This window comes from Anarhichas minor, unplaced genomic scaffold (assembly GCF_050575085.1).
Source record: "Anarhichas minor isolate MPS153535 unplaced genomic scaffold, ASM5057508v1 ptg000095l, whole genome shotgun sequence".
Taxonomy (NCBI): Eukaryota; Metazoa; Chordata; class Actinopteri; order Perciformes; family Anarhichadidae; genus Anarhichas; species Anarhichas minor.
In genome coordinates this window covers 1,194,902-1,216,156 of record NW_027466541.1, presented here as the reverse complement: position 1 = coordinate 1,216,156, position 21,255 = coordinate 1,194,902, and the positions used below count along the sequence as shown (strand labels likewise).

The window sequence follows — 21,255 nt, the reverse complement described above, 5'->3', positions numbered from 1 at the left end:
GTTCTAAAAAACGCACAATATATACAATAAAATAACAGAGTAGGACAAATTAAATATTAGAATATGGAAGATAAAATAACAAAAATGCACAGTATATACAATGAAATAGAATAGTGTTAAATGAAGTAACTAGGTAAAAAACAGTGCAAACATCAACCACCAGCAAACAACAGTGTAGTCATGTGGAGGATGATCTGTTCAGAGGTGATTTATTATAAAGTGTTATTGCAGGAATGTTCTACTAATAATAATAATAATAATGCATTCTATTTGTAACGCACTTTTCATTAAAAAAATCTCAGAGTGCCACAGAGCCAGTACATAGTTAAACATAGTTAAAACAAACTATAATAAAATAACTAGTAAGCATAAAAAAACAGTGAATGAACAGAAACACAAAAGAAATAACTGACAGTGATTTATGTCAGAAAGGCCTTCCTGAATAGAAAGGTTTTTAAGCCAGTCTTAAAGAGACCAGTGTCTGTGTTGCCCTTAGGTGGTCAGGGAGACTGTTCCATAGGCGTGGATCTGCCGAGCCAAAGGCCCGGTCGCCCATGGTGCGGAGCTTGGTGTTGGGGACCCGGAGGAGCGAGCTGTTTGAAGATCTGAGGGTGCGGGTGGAGATTTGGGGAGTGATGAGTTCTTGTAGGTAGGGAGGTGCGTGTCCATTTATGCATTTATGTGTGAGTAGTAGGACTTTGTAGTCAATCTGGAATGAGACAGGGATCCTGTATCTGGATCAGTCTGTCCCTGCAGGAGGTGGTGGAGAGGGTGGTCCGGGTTATCCAACATGGATAATAGTTTCTTCAGTGTCCTCTCCACCACCTCTTCCAGAATGTCTTGTTCGCAGACAATGATGGAGCCGGCCTTCTTAATATCTGTGTGGAAGTGTTTTAACTATTCAAAGATAAGTCTTAAATATTTCTTCAGATGGATCAAAGTAAAACTAGTAGTTTTTTTCTTATTTAAAGTATTTAAACAGATACTTTGGTAACTTTAAGAGAAAAATGACCGAGCGGAACCAAACAGGAAAGGACCGGAAGTGAAATAGTCGGGAAGAAAATAAAGAGCGGACCCGTTGATGCGCGGTTTGTTTCGTGTGTTTCGTGTTGAGTGTGATTCTCGGTGTAAATATAGTCCCCGTCACCGGCAGAAAACACAACACCGGTCTGTTGACCGGAAACATTAAAACCGGAATTCCGTCTGAACAGTGAAACCTCGAGGAGTAAGTCGTCCTGCCGCACAGCCTGCTGGGTAATATGTTAACGACAGCGCTGCGTTGATTGGAGCTCCGTGGCGCGTGGAGGCAGAAAGTAAAGACACAATAATAAAGACAAAGTAAGGACAAACAGACTTTAATGAAGAAACGGCGATAAGGAGAAGAGACTGAAGCCGCTGACGGTCAGAAAGATTCTAACTATTACTCTTTATGTTAGCATCACAGGCTAGCTGCTGACTGTGTAACTGTAGTAGTACTCTGAATTACTACAGTACTCTGAGTAACTGTATTAGTTGTACTACTGGTACTGCACTACTACACTCAGCAGTACTACTACTACAGTTACTGCAGTGGTACTAATACAGTTACTGTACTACTACTACTACTACATTGACATTAGTAGTAGTACAGTCAATCTAGTAGTAGTAGTACTACTGTCAATTGCTACAGTAGTGCTGTGCTACTATCGTCAGCTGTACTCTTTGTACTCAGCAGTTACTACAGTAGTAGCAGTACTGTACTACCAGGTGTAGTACTACTGTAACAGACTGTCTCATGTTTGTCGTTTTGGTGTTGAAGATGATATGTCCCTTGAGGGTTGCCGTAGAGAAGGGGCAACTCCCGCCTCTGGTCGAAGGGGGGAGACAAAAATAAAAGAGAGTAGCCGTGGGCTGAACAAGATGTCTGGTCTCCCGACTCTAGTTATTACTATGTGATAAGTGCCCTCATACACGAACCCAAGCCGCTCGGTCACATTGGTGGCAGCGGTGGGATCACCTCGCAGACACCTGAGGGGGTCCTCACTCTGCCTCAGGAAACTGTGGACTGAATTCAACCATCTGTCCGTCATTGATGGTTTGTTGTGCAGGACTATACTCTCTCCGGCAGGGGAGAGGCACGTTCAGGTGGTGATCCCTCATCTCTGGTGCCAGAGCTTCTTCAGCAGCTGCATGGGGGCCCAGCTGCTGCACACTTTTCCGCAGAGCGAGTTTGGGAGAAGGCCAGGCAGGCCTACTATTGGCCCTTCATGTTGAGAGACATTAGACAATGGTGTGAACAGTGCAGAGCCTGCCAAACCCGCAGGGCCCCAGTCCCCAGGCAGAGGGCTCCCATGGGAGGGTCCCAGGTTAGTCGCCCTCTACAGCGGGTGGCTGCAGATATCCTCCAGCTGCCGGTAACTTCAAGGGGGAACAGATATATATTGGTGGTGGATGACTATTTCACCAAATTTGTTAACCTGTATGTGCTGCCCAATCAGACTGCTCACACAGTGGCTCGCTGCCTGTTTGATGACTATGTGCTGGTGCATGGGATCCCTGAAGTCCTGCACAGCTACCAAGGCTGACAATTTGAGGCAGAGGTGATTCAGAGCCTCTGCAAGTTGTTAGGTATCAAAAAGACACGCACTACCACCTACAACCCTAAATCAGACGGTATGGTGGAGCGTCATAACCGGACTCTGATTGATCAGCTGGCGAAGATGCTGCTCTCGCATGGAGGTGAATGGGATGATTATGTGAAGCAGGTGGCGTTTGCCTACAACACATCCAGACATGCCAGCACTCATTTTACCCCTTTCTTCCTCATGCACGGACGCGAGGCACGTGTTCCAGCTGATGTTCTGATTTCTAACAGAGTCGAGATTTCTCAGGGCTCTGGAGTCCTGCTCGAGTATGTACCAGCCCTGGTGGGGAGGCTGGAAAAAGCCTTCAGTGCAGCGAGGCTTCATGCTACAGAAGCTCATGAGAGACAGAAACTGTATCACGATGAGGATGTTTGCCATCGTCCTTATGGAGAGGGCGCGTTAGTTTGGCTTAACAACCCGACTGAGAGTCGCACCAAACTGGCGCCTCACTGGAAGGGCCCCTACAGGGTCGAGGGTCAAGAAAGAGAGTAGCCGTGGGCTGAACAAGATGTCTGGTCTCCCGACTCCACTTCTTCCTGTTTGATACGTGCCCTGATACACCAACCCAAGACGCTCGGTCACACTACTGTCAGCTACTACAGTAGTAGTACTTGTAGTACTGTATTTCTACTCTACAGTGTGTCTCGGTTAAAGTACTACTTCGTGTGTCTTCTATTTCATCGGATAAATGTTAAAAACACAAATGTATATTTTCATCACAGTACTTTTTAATCATACAAACGTCTGTCTGTCTCTGTGTGTGTGTGTGTGCGTGTGTGTGTGTGTGTGTGTGCGCGGGTGTGCAGACATGTCTGTCTCTCTGTCTGCAGAGAGAGACAGGGTCCAGCGACAGGTCGAGCAGCTGGAACAGAGTCTGTCTGCAACACACGCTGAACTGGAGCTGCTGAGCAGTGAGACAGGTACCTGTCTGTCTCTATGTGTCTGAATATTAATCGATCTTTTTTAATATAAACCTCCAGAAATGTTTCACAGTGTCAGACGTGACCTTAGTGGTCAAACAACGAGTATTCAGGAGTATTTATACTGATAGTGTTCAGGAGTATTTATACTGATAGTATTCAGGAGTATTTATACTGATAGTATTCAGGAGTATTTATATTGATAGTATTCAGGAGTATTTATACTGATAGTGTTCAGGAGTATTTATATTGATAGTATTCAGGAGTATTTATACTGATAGTATTCAGGAGTATTTATACTGATAGTGTTCAGGAGTATTTATATTGATAGTATTCAGGAGTATTTATACTGATAGTATTCAGGAGTATATATATTGATAGTATTCAGGAGTATTTATACTGATAGTATTCAGGAGTATTTATACTGATAGTGTTCAGGAGTATTTATACTGATAGTGTTCAGGAGTATTTATATTGATAGTATTCAGCAGTATTTATACTGATAGTATTCAGGAGTATTTATATTGATAGTATTCAGGAGTATTTATACTGATAGTGTTCAGGAGTATTTGTACTGATAGTGTTCAGGAGTATTTATACTGATAATATTCAGGAGTATTTATATACTGATAATATTCAGGAGTATTTATATACTGATAGTATTCAGGAGTATTTATATTGATAGTATTCAGGAGTATTTATATTGATAGTATTCAAGAGTATTTATATTGATAGTATTCAAGAGTATTTATATTGATAGTATTCAAGAGTATTTATATTGATAGTATTCAAGAGTATTTATATTGATAGTATTCAAGAGTATTTATATTGATAGTATTCAAGAGTATTTATATTGATAGTATTTAGGAGTATTTATATTGATAGTATTTAGGAGTATTTATATTGATAGTATTTAGGAGTATTTATATTGATAGTATTTAGGAGTATTTATACTGATAGTGTTCAGGAGTATTTAAATTGATAGTATTTAGGAGTATTTATACTGATAGTGTTCAGGAGTATTTATATTGATAGTGTTCAGGAGTATTTATATTGATAGTATTTAGGAATATTTATATTGATAGTATTTTGGAGTATTTATACTGATAGTGTTCAGTAGTATTTAAATTGATCTCTGATCAATAACGTCAAGATCAAACTTTCAATCAATTATCTTATTGCTGTCTGCCTGTCTAATAGTGGTCTTGTGTTTCTGGTCAGATGATGAATCAGATGATGAATCAGATGATGAATCAGATGGGGATGACGCAGATGAGGAGAGACAGGTAACACACAGACATACTCATCAGTTACCATGGCAGTCCTGTCTGTAGTTCTGTCTGTATTATAATATAATATAACACAACATGAGACATTAAACACTGTGTGTGTTCAGTCTGCTGCAGGTCTGTTGGCTCAGAGAGAAAAGATCCAGAATGAGATCCAGAACCTGGAGGAAGTCCTGGGACAACATAGTCCTGTCAGTGTGTCAGGTATCTGTCTGTCTCTACTGTGTCAGGTACCTGTCTGTCTCCATTAAAGGTGAGACACATCATGTATTCATGTCTGTTCTTGTTCTAATCAGATAATGACGACGACAGCAGCAGCAGCAGTGAGGAGGTCAGTGATATCTTCACATCAGCTACAGACAGACGGGTCAATGTTATACTAACTGTGTCTGTACCTGTCTGTCTGTGTTCAGAGTGAGCTGGCTCTGTCTCCGTCAGCAGACTCGTGTCTTCAGATGAACCTCGTCTACCAGCAGGTGGTTCAAGAAACGCTGGACCAGCTGGAGACACTACTGACACACAACCAGAGACAGCAGGTCAGTACTGACAATCAACCACAGACAGCAGGTCAGTATTGACAGTCAGCTTCAGACACTAAGTCAGTTATGGCAGTTAGCTACAGACACCAGGTCAGTATTGACAGTTAGCTACAGACACCAGGTCAGTATTGACAGTCAGCTACAGACACTAAGTCAGTAATGGCAGTTAGCTACAGACACCGGGTCAGTATTGACAGTTAGCTACAGACACCGGGTCAGTATTGACAGTTAGCTACAGACACCAGGTCAGTAGTGGCAGTTAGCTACAGACACCGGGTCAGTATTGACAGTCAGCTACAGACCCCGGGTCAGTATTGACAGTTAGCTACAGACACCGGGTCAGTATTGACAGTCAGCTACAGACACCGGGTCAGTATTGACAGTCAGCTACAGACACCGGGTCAGTATTGGCAGTTAGCTACAGACACCAGGTCAGTATTGACAGTCTTCACATCGCCAAGATCCGTTATCACATCATGATGACTTCCTATACGAGCGCTATCCATTCTGCCCACAAGGAATCATTTATTTACAGACCTTCTGGAGCATACATTGAACACCACACGCTGCAGCCGAGCATTGACTCTCACACACTGGATGCAGCCTTGAGCTGTTCTGCGAGTGGTACATTGTTGTACAGTGTCGGCGATGCGGAGAACATGGGGAAAGCTGCTGCATGCCGTGCTGTTGGTAAAGTTTATTTGGCGCTTAATAAAGTTATGGATGTGTTCATTACATCACCATGGCACATATTGTACTGACTCAGCATTCTGAGTAATGTGTGTGTGTTAGTGTTTACTTGCTCCCATGTCCTCTTGATGGCTGCGTTGCATACATGAGGGTTAAAGCACTCATAATGATATGACAGTGTTATTAGTACACCAGCATATCATTACTGTAGAACATGATGAAGGTGGACTCATGATAAGAATAGAGAGAATCACACTATTTATCTTCACTGCTTCAGTTGATTGAATGTCTGATGATGAATAATACACACACACACACTGATCCGCCCACACACAGACTCACACACACAGATTCACACACACAGATTCAAACTGCTAGTTCTATATGGTAATCTACACATACATGTATATACACATATATAGTACATGATACATGAGGGCATACAGTACATATATCCTCATATTAATGAGTATCAGTTAGATGCTCTTTGGGCTTGTTTTTATCTTATTCTGAAAGAGTTGAGATCATTATTGTCGCTATAGATCTCATTGGATGATGCATTCATGAAGCCTACTGCCAGCAGCTCATTTAAAGACATATCATCTGATTGATTGGGGTGATGAGTCATTAAAATGAGCCGATACATTTACAACACTTACGCATTTAACTTGTCTGTGATATTTTGCGTGCTTCTTGTCTAGCCCTCACAGCGGTGGAGGTGTTATATTTAGCCGTGATTATGGTCTTGAATTCCTCATATGCGTTCATGATCATCTCCTGCTCGTCAGCGGAGTAAAAAGAGGCTCTTTCTTTGACTTTATTTAACATTGTACTGTTAGAAAATCATGGTTTCGGTGATCGACGCTTCCCCCTTTTGAAGTAGGACGGGCACGCGCAATTATCCTGATCCTGATCGTCTGGTTCCAATTAACGAGACTGTTTGAGAGGATCAGCCTTGGAGAAACCAGATAGCCTGACATCAATCATCTCGTTAATTTAAGCTGCTAACAGGACATTTGATCGACTTAGCTGAACCACGTACGAGGAACGGGGCCCAGGTCAGTACAACATTAATACATTATGTTTCTCTATGTAGAAGGAGCTTGTGTCTCAGCTGTCTGGACCAATCAAAGAGTCCACCAGGGAACGGCCCGCCCACCCCTCCTGCCAGCAGCCAATCAACATGTACCTGGGCCGCTTCCTCAAACCATACTTCAAGGACAAACTGACAGGACTGGTAAGACAGACAGAGACATAAACACAGTCTGAGTGTTGACAGCAGACCAATGAGACGCTCTGTTTGTCCGTCCCCAGGGTCCTCCAGCCAATCAGGAGACGAAGGAGAAGGCCAGCAGGATGACTGGTTGTCTGGACGACAAGAAAATGAAAGTGAAACGATGTAAGAATTAATAAAACAAACAAAACATGACTTTATACATCAAAGAGGAAATCAGAATTCATCCGAAGCATGAACATGAACAGACAGAGCAGAGTGACTGACACAGTATATGTGTATGCAGGTGTTTATATATATATATATATTATATATATACTAGTGCTGGGCATTAATTAACGCAGACAATTATTTTATTGCGCGTTAACGCAGTTTTTAAAATTATTATTAAGCGGACATTTTTAACACAAGAACCGGCAGCGAGCGGTGAACAGCTGTTTGTGTGGCGTCTCTTCCGTCTCTTCCTGTTTCCTTCACCTACATTCCCCTGGGTCCTAAGTCCCTCCATGTACAGCTTCTTCTTACCCTCTATGTACCAACGTACATTTATAACAAATACCACACATATTACGGTAATCAGCGTTGCACATGTGTCTGACCACAATACCAAGAAAAGCAAAAAAGAAATGAGTTTTTTAAGTCTTTTGTTTGTAATATGTATAATAAGCATCATTTAGTTATTACTACTGAGAATTTAACAAACATAAAAACATGACGTAGATAGGTTTGCAGTTCTCAAGAAGTATATTTAAATATCATCTCTTACACACATGAAGATAAAGTTATGAACACCGGCTGAATATCTATGATCAGAATCATTATAACTGTGTTATAACTGCTGCTGTGTAAAGGGAACACTGCTGCTAACAAGAACCTGATGTGTTTAAAGTGTTTAAACCAAATGTTATTGACCTTTAGTTCATATAGCAGTACTTTCAAAATAAAAGTGCACAATACACTACTTTTGAATTCATTATTGAACTTTGCCATAACAATGAGATTAATCGCGATTAAACATTGTAATCTTTGCCCAGCACTAATATATATATATATATATATATATATATATATATATGTGTGTATATATATATATATATATATATATATGTGTGTATATATATATATATATATATATATATGTGTATATATATATGTATATATATATATATATGTATATATATATATGTGTATATATATATGTATATATATATATATATATATATATATATATATATATATATATATACACACATGTATGCATGTATACCGAGTACACATATTTACTGTTGTGCTCTAAATAGATTCATGGCTTCAACTATTAAATGCTACTTCCATTTCATTTACTTTCAATGTGAACTTTCTATGTCTGTCTCTCTTTGCCTGTCTGTGTGTCTGTGTCTTCAGGGGAGACCTGGCAGAAGACTCTGTTGATCCACTCAGTTACCAGAGACAGTCTGAGGAGACTCATCCAACCTAAACTCTCCAAGTAACATCCCTTTATTATTATTCAACACCTCGACACCACGACACCACGGCACCACAACATCTCAACAACTCAACACCACCTCAACATTACATGTCTGTCTCACTTCACACCAACAGGACGTTGTAGCTGTCAGAGTATTTGATGGACAGTAAACCTGTAGTTTGTGTTTCTAATGACCCGTCTCTCTCTCAGGGTGGACTACCTGAGCCAGAAGCTGTCCAGAGCAGCAGAGACAGACAAGCAGCAGCTCAGACAGCAGATGGACAGTCTGGAGAGAGACATCGAATTGTTCAGGTATGCGTCAATGACTAGCATTAGCCCGTCCTTAGCTAGCGTTAGCAGGTTTATTCTACGATAGCTACTGAAAGTATTCTGGATCTATGCTAATGATTGTAGCGGTGAATAAAGAGGAACATTAGCTTCAGCTCAGGACTTGATGTAAACATTAATGTAAACATTAAAGACGTTCACATCCTGATGTTTGACCTCTGTTTAATTTGAGACTGTCTCTAATTGGTCAGAGCGAAGAAGGACAACGAGCTGGTTGGTGATCGATTCGATGAACATGATTGGCAGAAAATCTCTAATATTGATGTAAGTCGAAAAATCAACCAATCACACGTCTGATTGTAGAAACACTAGACTGACTTCTGATAACTGCTCTTTCCTCTCTCTCTCTCTCTCTCTCTCTCTCTCTCTGTGTCTCTCTCTTTGTCTGTCTCTCTCTCTTTCTCTCCTCCCCCTATCCTCTCCTCCTCCCCAGTTTGAAGGAACGAGGGAGGCGGAGGACCTTCTTAGTTTCTGGCAGAACTTCCTCCACCCGTCCATCAGTAAGCTGAAGTGGAGTAAAGAGGAGGTTCATCAGCTGAAGGAGATCAGCAGGAGACACGAACAGAGACACTGGGAGACCATCGCTGCAGAGCTGGGGGTCTGTCTGTCTGACTTGTCTCTCTCTGACCTGTCTCTCTGTCTCTGACCTGTCTGTCTCTCTCTGACCTGTCTCTCTCTCTCACCTGTCTGTCTCTCAGACGGGGAGGACAGCCTTCCTGTGTCTCCAGACGTTCCAGCGGTTCGTGTCAGACTCGTTGAAACATGGCGGTTGGACTCCGGATGAAGACGCTCTGCTCAGAGAGCTCGTGGACAAGATGAGGATCGGAAACTTCATCCCCTACACGCAGAGTAATGACATCACATGGTGACATCACACGGTGACATCACAGTGTGTGTGTGTTCCTCTAACAGCCACCTGTCTCACTCTACCTGTCTGTCTCTCAGTGAGTTACTTCATGGAAGGTCGAGACCCGGCTCAGCTGATCTACAGGTGGAACCAGGTTTTGGACCCGAGTCTGAAGAAAGGGTTTTGGACCAAAGAGGAGGACCAGGTAGGCAGGGGGAGGGGCTTAGACAGGACACACCTGGTCGTTATAGCGTCTGATGTTTTTTTTTACCCATTACTGGGCAAAAAACAAGTCTCTTGGTAGATAGCTAACTCTCTCTGTCCTCCTCTCTGTCTGTTCTCCTGTCTGTCTGTCTCTCTCTGTCGTCCTGTCTGTCTGTACTCTTGCCTGTCTTTCAGCTGCTGCTGCATGCTGTGTCTCGTTTTGGAGAGAAGGACTGGTGGAAGATCCGGTTTGAGGTTCCTGGACGCACTGACTCCGGCTGCAGAGACAGGTGAGAGCTGATTGGACAACAGAAGGTGTGTGTCCTTAGGTGTGTACAGACAGGAAGTGACCCGTGTGTGTGTGTACACAGGTACTACGACTGTCTCAAGGCGGAGACAAAGAGAGGACCGTTTGACCAACAGGAGAAACAGCTGCTGCTGCTGCTGGTGGAGAAACATGGAGTCGGTGAGTAGTCAGAGAGAGCTGAGGCTCATGGGTAATGTAGTGTTGTCAAGTTCCATTTGATAACTGATGTTGACTGAAGAGAGAAGAGAGATCATAGTGATTGGTTTAACTTTCATATCTGATCAATAATGTAAACACTCAGTCTTGACCTTCAGTATTGGACTACGAGTGGTAGTAGTAGTAATAGCAGTAGTAGTTATAGTAGTAGTAATAGCAGTAGTAGTTATAGTAGTAGTAATAGCAGTAGTAGTTATAGTAGTAGTAGTAGTTATATTCGTAGTAGTATAGTAGTAGTAGTAGTATAGTAGTAATAATAGTAGTAGTTATAATAGTAGTAGTAGTAGTATAGTAGTAGTAGTTATAGTAGTAGTAGTAGTAATAGTAGTAGTAGTAGTAATAGTTTTAGTAGTAGTAGTAGTTATAGTAGTAGTAGTTATAGTAGTAGTAGTAGTAGTAGTAGTAGTATAGTAGTAGTAGTTATAGTAGTAGTAGTAGTATAGTAGTAGTAGTTATAGTTGTAGTAGTAGTAGTAGCAGTAGTAGTGGTAGTTATAGTACTAGTGGTAGTAAGTCAGATACTACATATATATATGTGCATATATATCTGTATTAGCCAATAATTAATTCAATAATCAACTCTGTGTGTGTGTGTGTGTGTGTGTGTGTGTGTGTGTGTGTGTGTGTGTGTGTGTGTGTGTGTGTGTCAGGTCGTTGGGCGAAGATCGCTGCAGAGATTCCTCTTCGTTACGACGCTCAGTGTCTGAGAGAGTGGAGGAAACTGAGCAAACCAGCACTACCTCCTCGGGTACACTCACCTGGTCTCAATAGTATCAATCATATGACATATAATTAGTGCTGGGCAAGTTATCGCGTTAACGCATTAATTAATTAACGGCGACAATTATTTTATCGTGCGTTAACGCAGTTTTTAAAATTTATTATTAAGCGGACATTTTTAACACAAGAACCGGCAGCGAGCGGTGAACAGCTGTTTGTGTGGCGTCACTTCCTGCTGCTGCTGCTGCCCACGGTAATCAGCGTTGCATATGTGTCTGACCGAAATACCAAAAAAAGCAAAAAAGAAATGATTCATTTAAATTATGTTTTTAGAGTTCTTAAAGTGTTTTGTTTGTAATATGTATAATAAGCATCATTTAGTTATCACTACTGAGAATTTAACAAACATAAAAACATGACGTAGATAGGTTTGCAGTTCTCAAGAAGTATATCTAAATATCATCTCTTACACACATGAAGATAAAGTTATGAACACCGGCTGAATATCTATGATCAGAATCATTATAACTGTGTTATAACTGCTACTGTGTAAAGGGAACACTGCTGCTAACAAGAACCTGATGTGTTTAAAGTGTTTAAACCAAATGTTATTGACCTTTAGTTCATATAGCAGCACTTTCAAAATAAAAGTGCACAAAACACTACTTTCCGCCTGTAGAGACTCGTCCTGACGGGAACGCGCAGCTTTGGCCTCGAGCTGAATCTATTTGAGGGCGCTGATTGGCTAAATTGTATGTCACACATTTATATCTTTAATCAGCAATTGGCTAAACTGCTTCATAGACCCGCCTCCTGTGGGCAGATTCTCCAGAGCTGCTGAGACGAGCAGACAGGCGGAGAGGACGTGCAGGAAAAGCATATATTTACTGCAGATATCATATTTCACACATATTACTGGGTGATTCCATATTTCAAAAACACAAATATTGACAATTTGTATAGTTTATTATCATTTATTTTATTTTATTTGTTGTGGCTCAAGGTGGGCCTCTATTGACCAGCCGCCACTGTATATATATATTATATATATATATATACATATATATAATATAATAAAATAATTGTTACTGCTGACCTGAGGTCATGTGACTTTAACTCGTTCTCTGTCAACAGAAAGGTAAAACCACTAGAAAGAGGTCTAGAGGACGGAAGAAGAAGAAGAAGCAGCTGACTCGTCCGGCCAAGAAGAGGCTCAGGAGACTAATGGTGACCATGAAGGAGGAGGAGAGCAGCGAGGAGGAGAGCAGCGAGGAGGAGGAGATGGTGGTGGAGTACATGGACAGTGATGAAGAGGAGAAGATGAAGATAAAGGAGGAGGGAGTGGAAGTGGAGAGTCTTCAGGAGAAAGAGGAGGAGTACATCTTCCCCCCCATGCAGGAGTGGATTCCAGCAGAGAAAGCCCAATGGTTCACCTTCCTGAACTTTCGACCGGTGGAGTTACCTTCCTCCGGAGTTGGCCACAACCAGGTTCCCGTCCGGTCCACCATCCTGGGCCAGTTCGGACGCTCCGTGATCCTCGGACCGGCTCCCACAGAGCTGCGGTGGGCGGAGCGCCACGGCACCAGCACCGTGATGATGGTGTCACCCGACCAGCTCCGAGCACACCTGCACCGCCAGGCAGAGAAGTTCAGCAACCGGATCTCCGGCCCCCCGAGGAAGATCCAGACCGACAAGCAGAACCCCCTGGGCAGGTGGACGGACCCGGCGCTGTGCTACGAGCTGCAGGCCGCGGTGACGCCGTGGATTGGCAACGTGCTGATCCCGCAGAAAAACAGAGCGACGTCAGCTGACGCCCTGAGGGAGCGAGGAGAGACCGCCGGGCTCCTCTCGACCCCGGTCTTCCTGCTCCTCCTCCAGACCATGAACGTGGACGCCGTAGGCTGCAAGGAGATGATAGAGCAGAGGAAGAACAGCGTGGTGGTACTCGCGCCTCCTGCTCCAAGTCACACCATCTTCAACCCCAACACCGTTGCGGGAATGCTGCAGCAGAGGAGAGTCATGAAAGAGGAGCAGCAGCACAAACTGCAACAACAAAAGAAACAGAAACTCCTGCTACTGCAGCGACCTCCTCCTCGTCAGAACCGCCCCGGCATTCTTCTCCAGATGCCTCCTAACAAGCATCCTTGGATGTCTTCTGTGTCCTTTCCTCAGGCTGTCTTCATTCCTCATCCTGTCATGAACACTTCCCCTCCAGCTCCCCACAGACCTCCTCCTGTGGGCGTCCTCACCTCTCTGTTACCTGCACATCCTGCTCCTCATAGTGTCCCTACTGCCTCTGTGGTCCCGGTGCCCCTGAACGCCACGTTGTCCACCTGCTCTGCCGCTTTCCGCCAACAACCTGTACCTTTGACTCAGACCCTGATGGTTGCTTTGCCCCGGTCCCCTGACCAACATGGTTCTGTTGGTTCTACCCCCCCGAGTCAGCACCTTGTTCCCTCGGCCAGGTCCACCAATTCTGGTCCTGCCCCCAGTCCATTAAGCCTCATCTCAAGCTCCCCCAAAGGGAGGGGACAAAAGGTGGCAGAGGATAAGAGTGGGGTGGTTATGGGCGGGACAGATAACGGTGTGGGTGGGGCATACACCCGTGTGGGCGGGGCATGTGTCAGTGTGATCAGAGAGACAGAAGAAGGAAGGAGGATTCGGAAGCCGAGTCCAAAGGCCAAAGCTCTGCAGGAAGCCACTGAAGCCAAGGTAGCCTCACTATGAATCATAGCTCTCTCAGACCTGCTGGGGGACCTTTGATGGTTCTTGGAAGACCACTTCAGTACACTTAGCTGTTTTTGATTTGTTTTTAAACTTGTCTTAAACTCTTAATATGATGTCGGTCTGTCTCTGGTTCCTTTCAGGCTGCAGAAAAGAAGAAAGTTGCTTCATCGCCACGAAAGAGAACGCAGATCCAGACCGTCTTCCCTGTTCCTCCTCAGACCGTCTTCCCTGTTCCTCCTCAGACCGCCATCCCTGTTCCTCCTCAGCAGGTCTACACTACCCCCATCCAGCTGGTACCTCAGACTCCTCCCTCCTCCGTGACCACATTCCCAACTGCTCCTCGAGAACATCCTCCTGCTGAGGTTGTCCCCTCTGCTCTGAGTTTAGCCCCGCCCCCCTCCATACCGACCTATCAGCACCTTCCATCCTCTAATTCAAGCCTACTTGCTCCTTTCCTCCACGATCATGGCTACACCTTTTTTAATCTGCGCCCCAGGCCGACCCCTGACTCCACCCCCAACAAGCCTCCCAAAGCCCTGCCCAGCAGGAGGAAACGGGGGAAGGGGGAGGAGCAGCCAAGCGTGTCGAGCAGTCGGGAAGACCAATGTATAGGTGGGACAGGTGAGGCGGTGGACGGGGCAGGTCCAGGTGTAATCCAAAAAGGAAAGAGGGTTCGGAACCTGACTCAGAAGGCCAGAGCTCAACAGGCAGCAACTCAGGCGAAGGTGTGTGTGTGTGTGTGTGTGTGTGTGTGTGTGTGTGTGTGTGTGTGTGTGTGTGTGTGTGTGTGTGTGTGTGTGTGTGTGTGTGTTAACATGTGATGATCAGTGATTTACCAACATGTGCAAAGATTTAAAGGTTCTCTATACGGAACTATGGAATTTAGTCCGTCTCCTCCTCTGAGTCCGTCTCCTCCTCTGAGTCCGTCTCCTCCTCTGAGTCCGTCTCCTCTTCTGAGTCCGTCTCCTCCTCTGAGTCCGTCTCCTCTAACTCTTACTGTGTTTTGTTGTTTCCAGGCTGAAGCCAAGAAGAAGAGAACTTCTTCTTCTTCTCCTCGTAATAAGCGCTCTCGTACGTCTTGCCTTAAAGAGGAAGTGGTCAAACAGAATCAGCCGATGCCTCAGCTTCCTGGGTTCTGTTTACTTCCTGGTCAGTCGATGTGGGTCATGACTCCTGGTGGGCTGGTCCAGCTGGCACAAGCCCCACCCCAAGGCCTGCAGCTGACGTTGGTACCGAGCGTCCCTCTCCCAGCTCCACCCGGGACTATATCAACCAGTCCCACCGCTTTATCTATCCCCGAACACCCCGCTGTTTTGAACCAGCTCCACCCCATTACATCCATGCCCATCCTGCAACCTGTCTCAAACCCACCTCCCGAGCCTCCCCTCAAAGTCTTCATGCCATATAAGGGCACGGTCAGGGTGGACCCGGCAGCGCCTCCTCCGCTGCACTTTGACCCCTCCCTGATGTTCCTGGAGTCCCAGGAAGCAGTGCGTGATTGGCTGAGTGGTCGGGGAGGAGTGGCGGTACCTGGAACATCAGTGGCTCTTCCCTACCTGCCGCCCTTCGTCAGCAGTCTGAACACGATCAGTGCGCTGCTCCGGGCCAAGAAGGCTCTGACCAAATCATCCCTGAAGCTGCTGTGTCGAGGGTCCGAACCCCAACGCCACCCAGCCAAACCCAGACCAGACAGCAGCAGCGAGATGCTTTGCAGTCAGCCTCCAGACCTGCCAGACTCCACCTCTGACCTTGGACCACCGCAGGACACACCAGGTACCACACCTGACAAACCAGGTACCACACATGACTCACCAGGTACCACACCTGACTCACCTGGTACCACACCTGACTCACCTGGTACCACACATGACTCACCTGGTACCACACATGAAATACCAGGTACCACACATGACTCACCAGGTACCACACCTGGCTCACCAGGTACCACACATGACTCACCTGGTACCACACCTGACTCACCAGGTACCACACATGACTCACCTGATACCACACCTGACTCACCTGGTACCACACCTGACTCACCAGGTACCACACCTGACTCACATGGTACCACACCTAACTCACCAGGTACCACACCTGACTCACCAGGTACCACACGTGACTCACCAGGTACCACACCTGACTCACCTGGTACCACACCTGACTCACCTGATACCACACCTGACTCACCAGGTACCACACCTGACTCACCAGGTACCACACCTGACTCACCAGGTACCACACCTGACTCACATGGTACCACACCTGACTCACCAGGTACCACACCTGACTCACCAGGTATCACACGTGACTCACCAGGTACCACACCTGACTCACCTGGTACCACACCTGACTCACCAGGTACCACACGTGACTCACCAGGTACCACACGTGACTCACCTGGTACCACACGTGACTCACCAGGTACCACACATGAAACACCAGGTACCACACATGACTCACCTGGTACCACACATGACTCACCAGGTACCACACATGACTCACCTGGTACCACACATGACTCACCTGGTACCACACCTGACTCACCTGGTACCACACCTGACTCACCAGGTACCACACCTGACTCACCAGGTACCACACATGACTCACCAGGTACCACACCTGATTCACCAGGTACCACACATGACTCACCTGGTACCACACCTGATTCACCAGGTACCACACATGACTCACCAGGTACCACACCTGACTCACCTGGTACCACACCTGACTCACCAGGTACCACACCTGACTCACCAGGTACCACACCTGATTCACCAGGTACGACACATGACTCACCAGGTACCACACCTGATTCACCAGGTACCACACATGACTCACCTGGTACCACACCTGATTCACCAGGTACCACACATGACTCACCAGGTACCACACCTGACTCACCTGGTACCACACCTGACTCACCAGGTACCACACCTGACTCACCTGGTGCCACACGTGACTCACCAGGTACCACACGTGACTCACCAGGTACCACACGTGGCTCACCAGGTACCACACCTGACTCACCTGGTACCACACCTGACTCACCTGGTACCACACCTGACTCACCAGGTACCACACCTGACTCACCTGGTGCCACACGTGACTCACCAGGTACCACACGTGACTCACCAGGTACCACACCTGACTCACCAGGTACCACACCTGACTCACCTGGTACCACACCTGACTCACCAGGTACCACACCTGACTCACCTGGTGCCACACGTGACTCACCAGGTACCACACGTGACTCACCAGGTACCACACGTGACTCACCAGGTACCACACGTGACTCACCTGGTACCACACGTGACTCACCAGGTACCACACATGAAACACCAGGTACCACACATGACTCACCTGGTACCACACATGACTCACCAGGTACCACACATGACTCACCTGGTACCACACATGACTCACCTGGTACCACACCTGACTCACCTGGTACCACACCTGACTCACCAGGTACCACACCTGACTCACCAGGTACCACACATGACTCACCAGGTACCACACCTGATTCACCAGGTACCACACATGACTCACCTGGTACCACACCTGATTCACCAGGTACCACACCTGACTCACCTGGTACCACACCTGACTCACCAGGTACCACACCTGACTCACCAGGTACCACACCTGACTCACCAGGTACGACACATGACTCACCAGGTACCACACCTGACTCACCTGGTACCACACCTGACTCACCAGGTACCACACCTGACTCACCAGGTACCACACCTGACTCACCAGGTACGACACATGACTCACCTGGTACCACACCTGATTCACCAGGTACCACACATGACTCACCTGGTACCACACCTGACTCACCAGGTACCACACCTGACTCACCAGGTACCACACCTGACTCACCAGGTACCACACCTGACTCACCAGGTACGACACATGACTCACCTGGTACCACACCTGACTCACCAGGTACCACACCTGACTCACCAGGTACCACACCTGACTCACCAGGTACGACACATGACTCACCTGGTACCACACCTGATTCACCAGGTACCACACATGACTCACCAGGTACCACACCTGATTCACCAGGTACCACACATGATTCACCAGGTACCACACCTGACTCACCAGGTACCACACCTGACTCACCTGGTACCACACCTGACTCACCAGGTACCACACCTGACTCACCTGGTGCCACACGTGACTCACCAGGTACCACACGTGACTCACCAGGTACCACACGTGGCTCACCAGGTACCTCACCTGGTACCACACCTGACTCACCAGGTACCACACCTGACTCACCTGGTGCCACACGTGACTCACCAGGTACCACACGTGACTCACCAGGTACCACACATGACTCACCAGGTACCACACCTGACTCACCTGGTACCACACCTGACTCACCAGGTACCACACCTGACTCACCTGGTGCCACACGTGACTCACCAGGTACCACACGTGACTCACCAGGTACCACACGTGACTCACCAGGTACCACACGTGACTCACCAGGTACCACACGTGACTCACCAGGTACCACACGTGACTCACCAGGTACCACACGTGACTCACTCTCTCATATTTCCGCTGGCTTTCAAACACAGCTGAAGGGAACTCTGTCTCTGTGTTGCTGCTGACTCTGCTGGCATCTGTCTGACTGTCTGTGGGAGTGGGGGGGGTAAACAATGCTTCATTTACTTGCATAGTGAGTTTGATATTTTCACTTCATATTTTATCTTAATTCATGGAATAATTATTTTTCGTTTACTAAAAAATAAAAAGAATTAGCTCAAGATCCACCCTCAGGCTCCACCAGCATGGAGCCATTTTGCATCAATTGTGTTTCATTTAGTACACTTCTGTGTGCATTGTGACCTCATGATCATATAGACTTGTCCTCAAACTAGGCTAAGGCTACTCGTGTTAGGCTGTATATGGGAGATTCGGGGTGTTCATGTTTATAATAACATTTGCTTACCTGTCGTTCTTTGAAAAGTTGGTGGTGTCTGTCGTTAAGGTGCCATGTTAGACGTGTTGCCTCTCTTTGTCTGTGTGGCTTTGAAACACTTTTTGCAGACGGGTCTCTGTAGGTCAGTGGGCTTTCCTTCACTGTCTGCAATATAGCCAAAGTACTTCCAGATGATACTTCTGGCATCTTGTTTTTCAACAAGCCGAGGACGGTCGGCAAAAGCTCCTGCACTTAATGCCATGTCTCCCCTGTGATCACTCGCTGTGAGTGAGCGCTGCCTGTTGCTGTGTGAGCGCTGGGTAGCCCCGCCCCCTTGCAGTCAATGCCTGCAGGCTGCATGACAGGGAGCGGAGCAGCGAGTGCGCTCTGATCGCGCTATTTTAATAAAGTATCGATACTAAAAATATGCAAAATCGTATTGTTTTTAACGTACAGGTACCGCGGTACCTTTTTAGTATCGATACACCGTGCAACCCTACGCGTGACTCACCAGGCACCACGCCTGACTCACCAGGCACCACGCCTGACGCACCACGCCTGACTCACCAGGCACCACGCCTGACTCACCAGGCACCACGCCTGACTCACCAGGCACCACGCGTGACTCACACACCACGCGTGACTCACCAGGTATCTTGTCAATACGTGTCAGTACTCATCCCGTTATGTGATTGTTTGTTTGTTTGTTGCAGCTCCCTCCGTCAACCCTGACCTGCAAGAGGAGGAGGAGGCGGAGCTTGTGGTGGTGATACGTCAGCTGGTGGCGGAGCGTTTCTCAAGTAACCCCGCCTACCAGCTGCTGAAGGCCCGCTTCCTGTCCAGCTTCACTGTCCCCGCCCTCCTGGCCACCGTGCAGCCAATCAGAGAGAAGGGCGTGACCGGACCAGCCAATGAGGAGGAGGAGGAGGAAAGGGAGGAGGAGCAGCTAAAGAAGATCGAAGAGAGAGCCAGACAGAGGAGAGCCGAGGTGAGTTCATCGGTGACATCACCAAAATACTGAGATGAAAATGTCTTCAATAAGATATTGTTACGACTGACTCGGAAGTCGCAACATAAGGAGGGACACAACACCAAGTTATATTCAAAACCCAAAGGTGACAGTTTATTACAGGACACAGAACACAGAACATGCGTAATGTGCAAATCGAACAGAAGACCAGGGTCTGGTGCCGGGCAGATGAGAGAGAGCGAGGGCGGAGCAAGGAGGCACTTATATAGGTGAAACCCACACCGTCATCCAGGTGCCCTCAGTCAGTCATCAGGGAGCTGCACCTAGAACTCAAAGACATCGAATACACACATATGCACACACACCCACGCACAACCATTCACAGCAGGACATAGAATTATACGTAACAATATGAAAGATGATGAAACAACTTGTATATTGTTTCCTCTCCAGAGGTCTTTGCTGCTGTGTGACGGGTCTGGAGCTCCAGCCAATCACTTCTCAGGAATCACCAGCGCCACACCTGCAGCGTCTCTGTCCACTTAAACCACAGATACAAACGTTCACACGTTCATGATCCTCGTTACATGTGTTCAAGTTAAAAATAATGAGTTTACAAAAAGAAATACTGTTGTGAGCTCTGTGGTGCGTTCAGGAACCTCGTTCAGGTAAAAGTGGTAAAATTGCACTAAAATATCTTTGTCTCGTTTTATTTTTTTATTCAGCTTCTGTAAAGAAAATGTTCTGTAATTATGAGCTGATTCATTTGTAATAAAGAGAAAAGTTTATGTAAAATGAAGCTGTGTGTGCTCCTATGTGTGTTAGTGAGGACCAGTTATTCTTACACCTGGTCTCTGGGGACCCTGTGGACTGTGAGGACACTGTGGACTGTGGGGACATTACATTACAGTCATTTAGCAGACGCTTTTATCCAAAGAGACTTACAATTCAGACCGTAGGCACAGCTACAGCATTTTTGGGGTTAGGTGTCTTGCTCAAGGACACATCGACATGCGACTAGCGGAGCCAGAGACGGAGATCAAACCGCAGATCCTCTGAAGGACGGCCCTGCACTCCACTTAGCCACAGTCGCCCTATGGACTGTGGGGACACTGTGGTTTCTGGGGACACTGTGGATTGTGGGGACAATGGACTGTGGGGACACTGTGGTTTGTGCGGACACTGTGGATTGTGGGGACCCT

At 46.4% G+C, this 21,255-nt stretch overlaps 1 protein-coding gene across 3 annotated transcripts; it reads left to right on the top strand.

Moving 5' to 3' along the window:
- Positions 1-1,066: 1,066 nt before the first annotated feature.
- Positions 1,067-20,852, top strand: snapc4 (small nuclear RNA activating complex, polypeptide 4). Of its 3 annotated transcripts, none has more exons than XM_076082465.1 (22): positions 1,067-1,338; positions 3,431-3,544; positions 4,766-4,830; positions 4,941-5,037; positions 5,130-5,164; positions 5,247-5,369; positions 7,159-7,299; positions 7,377-7,461; positions 8,701-8,782; positions 8,975-9,076; positions 9,304-9,376; positions 9,546-9,710; positions 9,811-9,961; positions 10,058-10,164; positions 10,359-10,453; positions 10,535-10,629; positions 11,336-11,433; positions 12,540-14,117; positions 14,273-14,857; positions 15,149-15,926; positions 19,797-20,071; positions 20,507-20,852. In XM_076082465.1, the coding sequence occupies exons 2-22, from the start codon at positions 3,433-3,435 to the stop codon at positions 20,597-20,599; spliced, it is 4,935 nt and encodes a 1,644-aa protein (XP_075938580.1). In that variant the 5' UTR covers positions 1,067-1,338; positions 3,431-3,432; the 3' UTR covers positions 20,600-20,852. The 3 variants fall into 3 exon arrangements, with proteins under 3 accessions (XP_075938580.1, XP_075938581.1, XP_075938579.1); XM_076082466.1 differs by having other exon boundaries at positions 1,067-1,401; positions 15,149-15,905; XM_076082464.1 differs by having other exon boundaries at positions 1,067-1,401.
- The last annotated feature ends 403 nt before the right edge of the window (positions 20,853-21,255 follow it).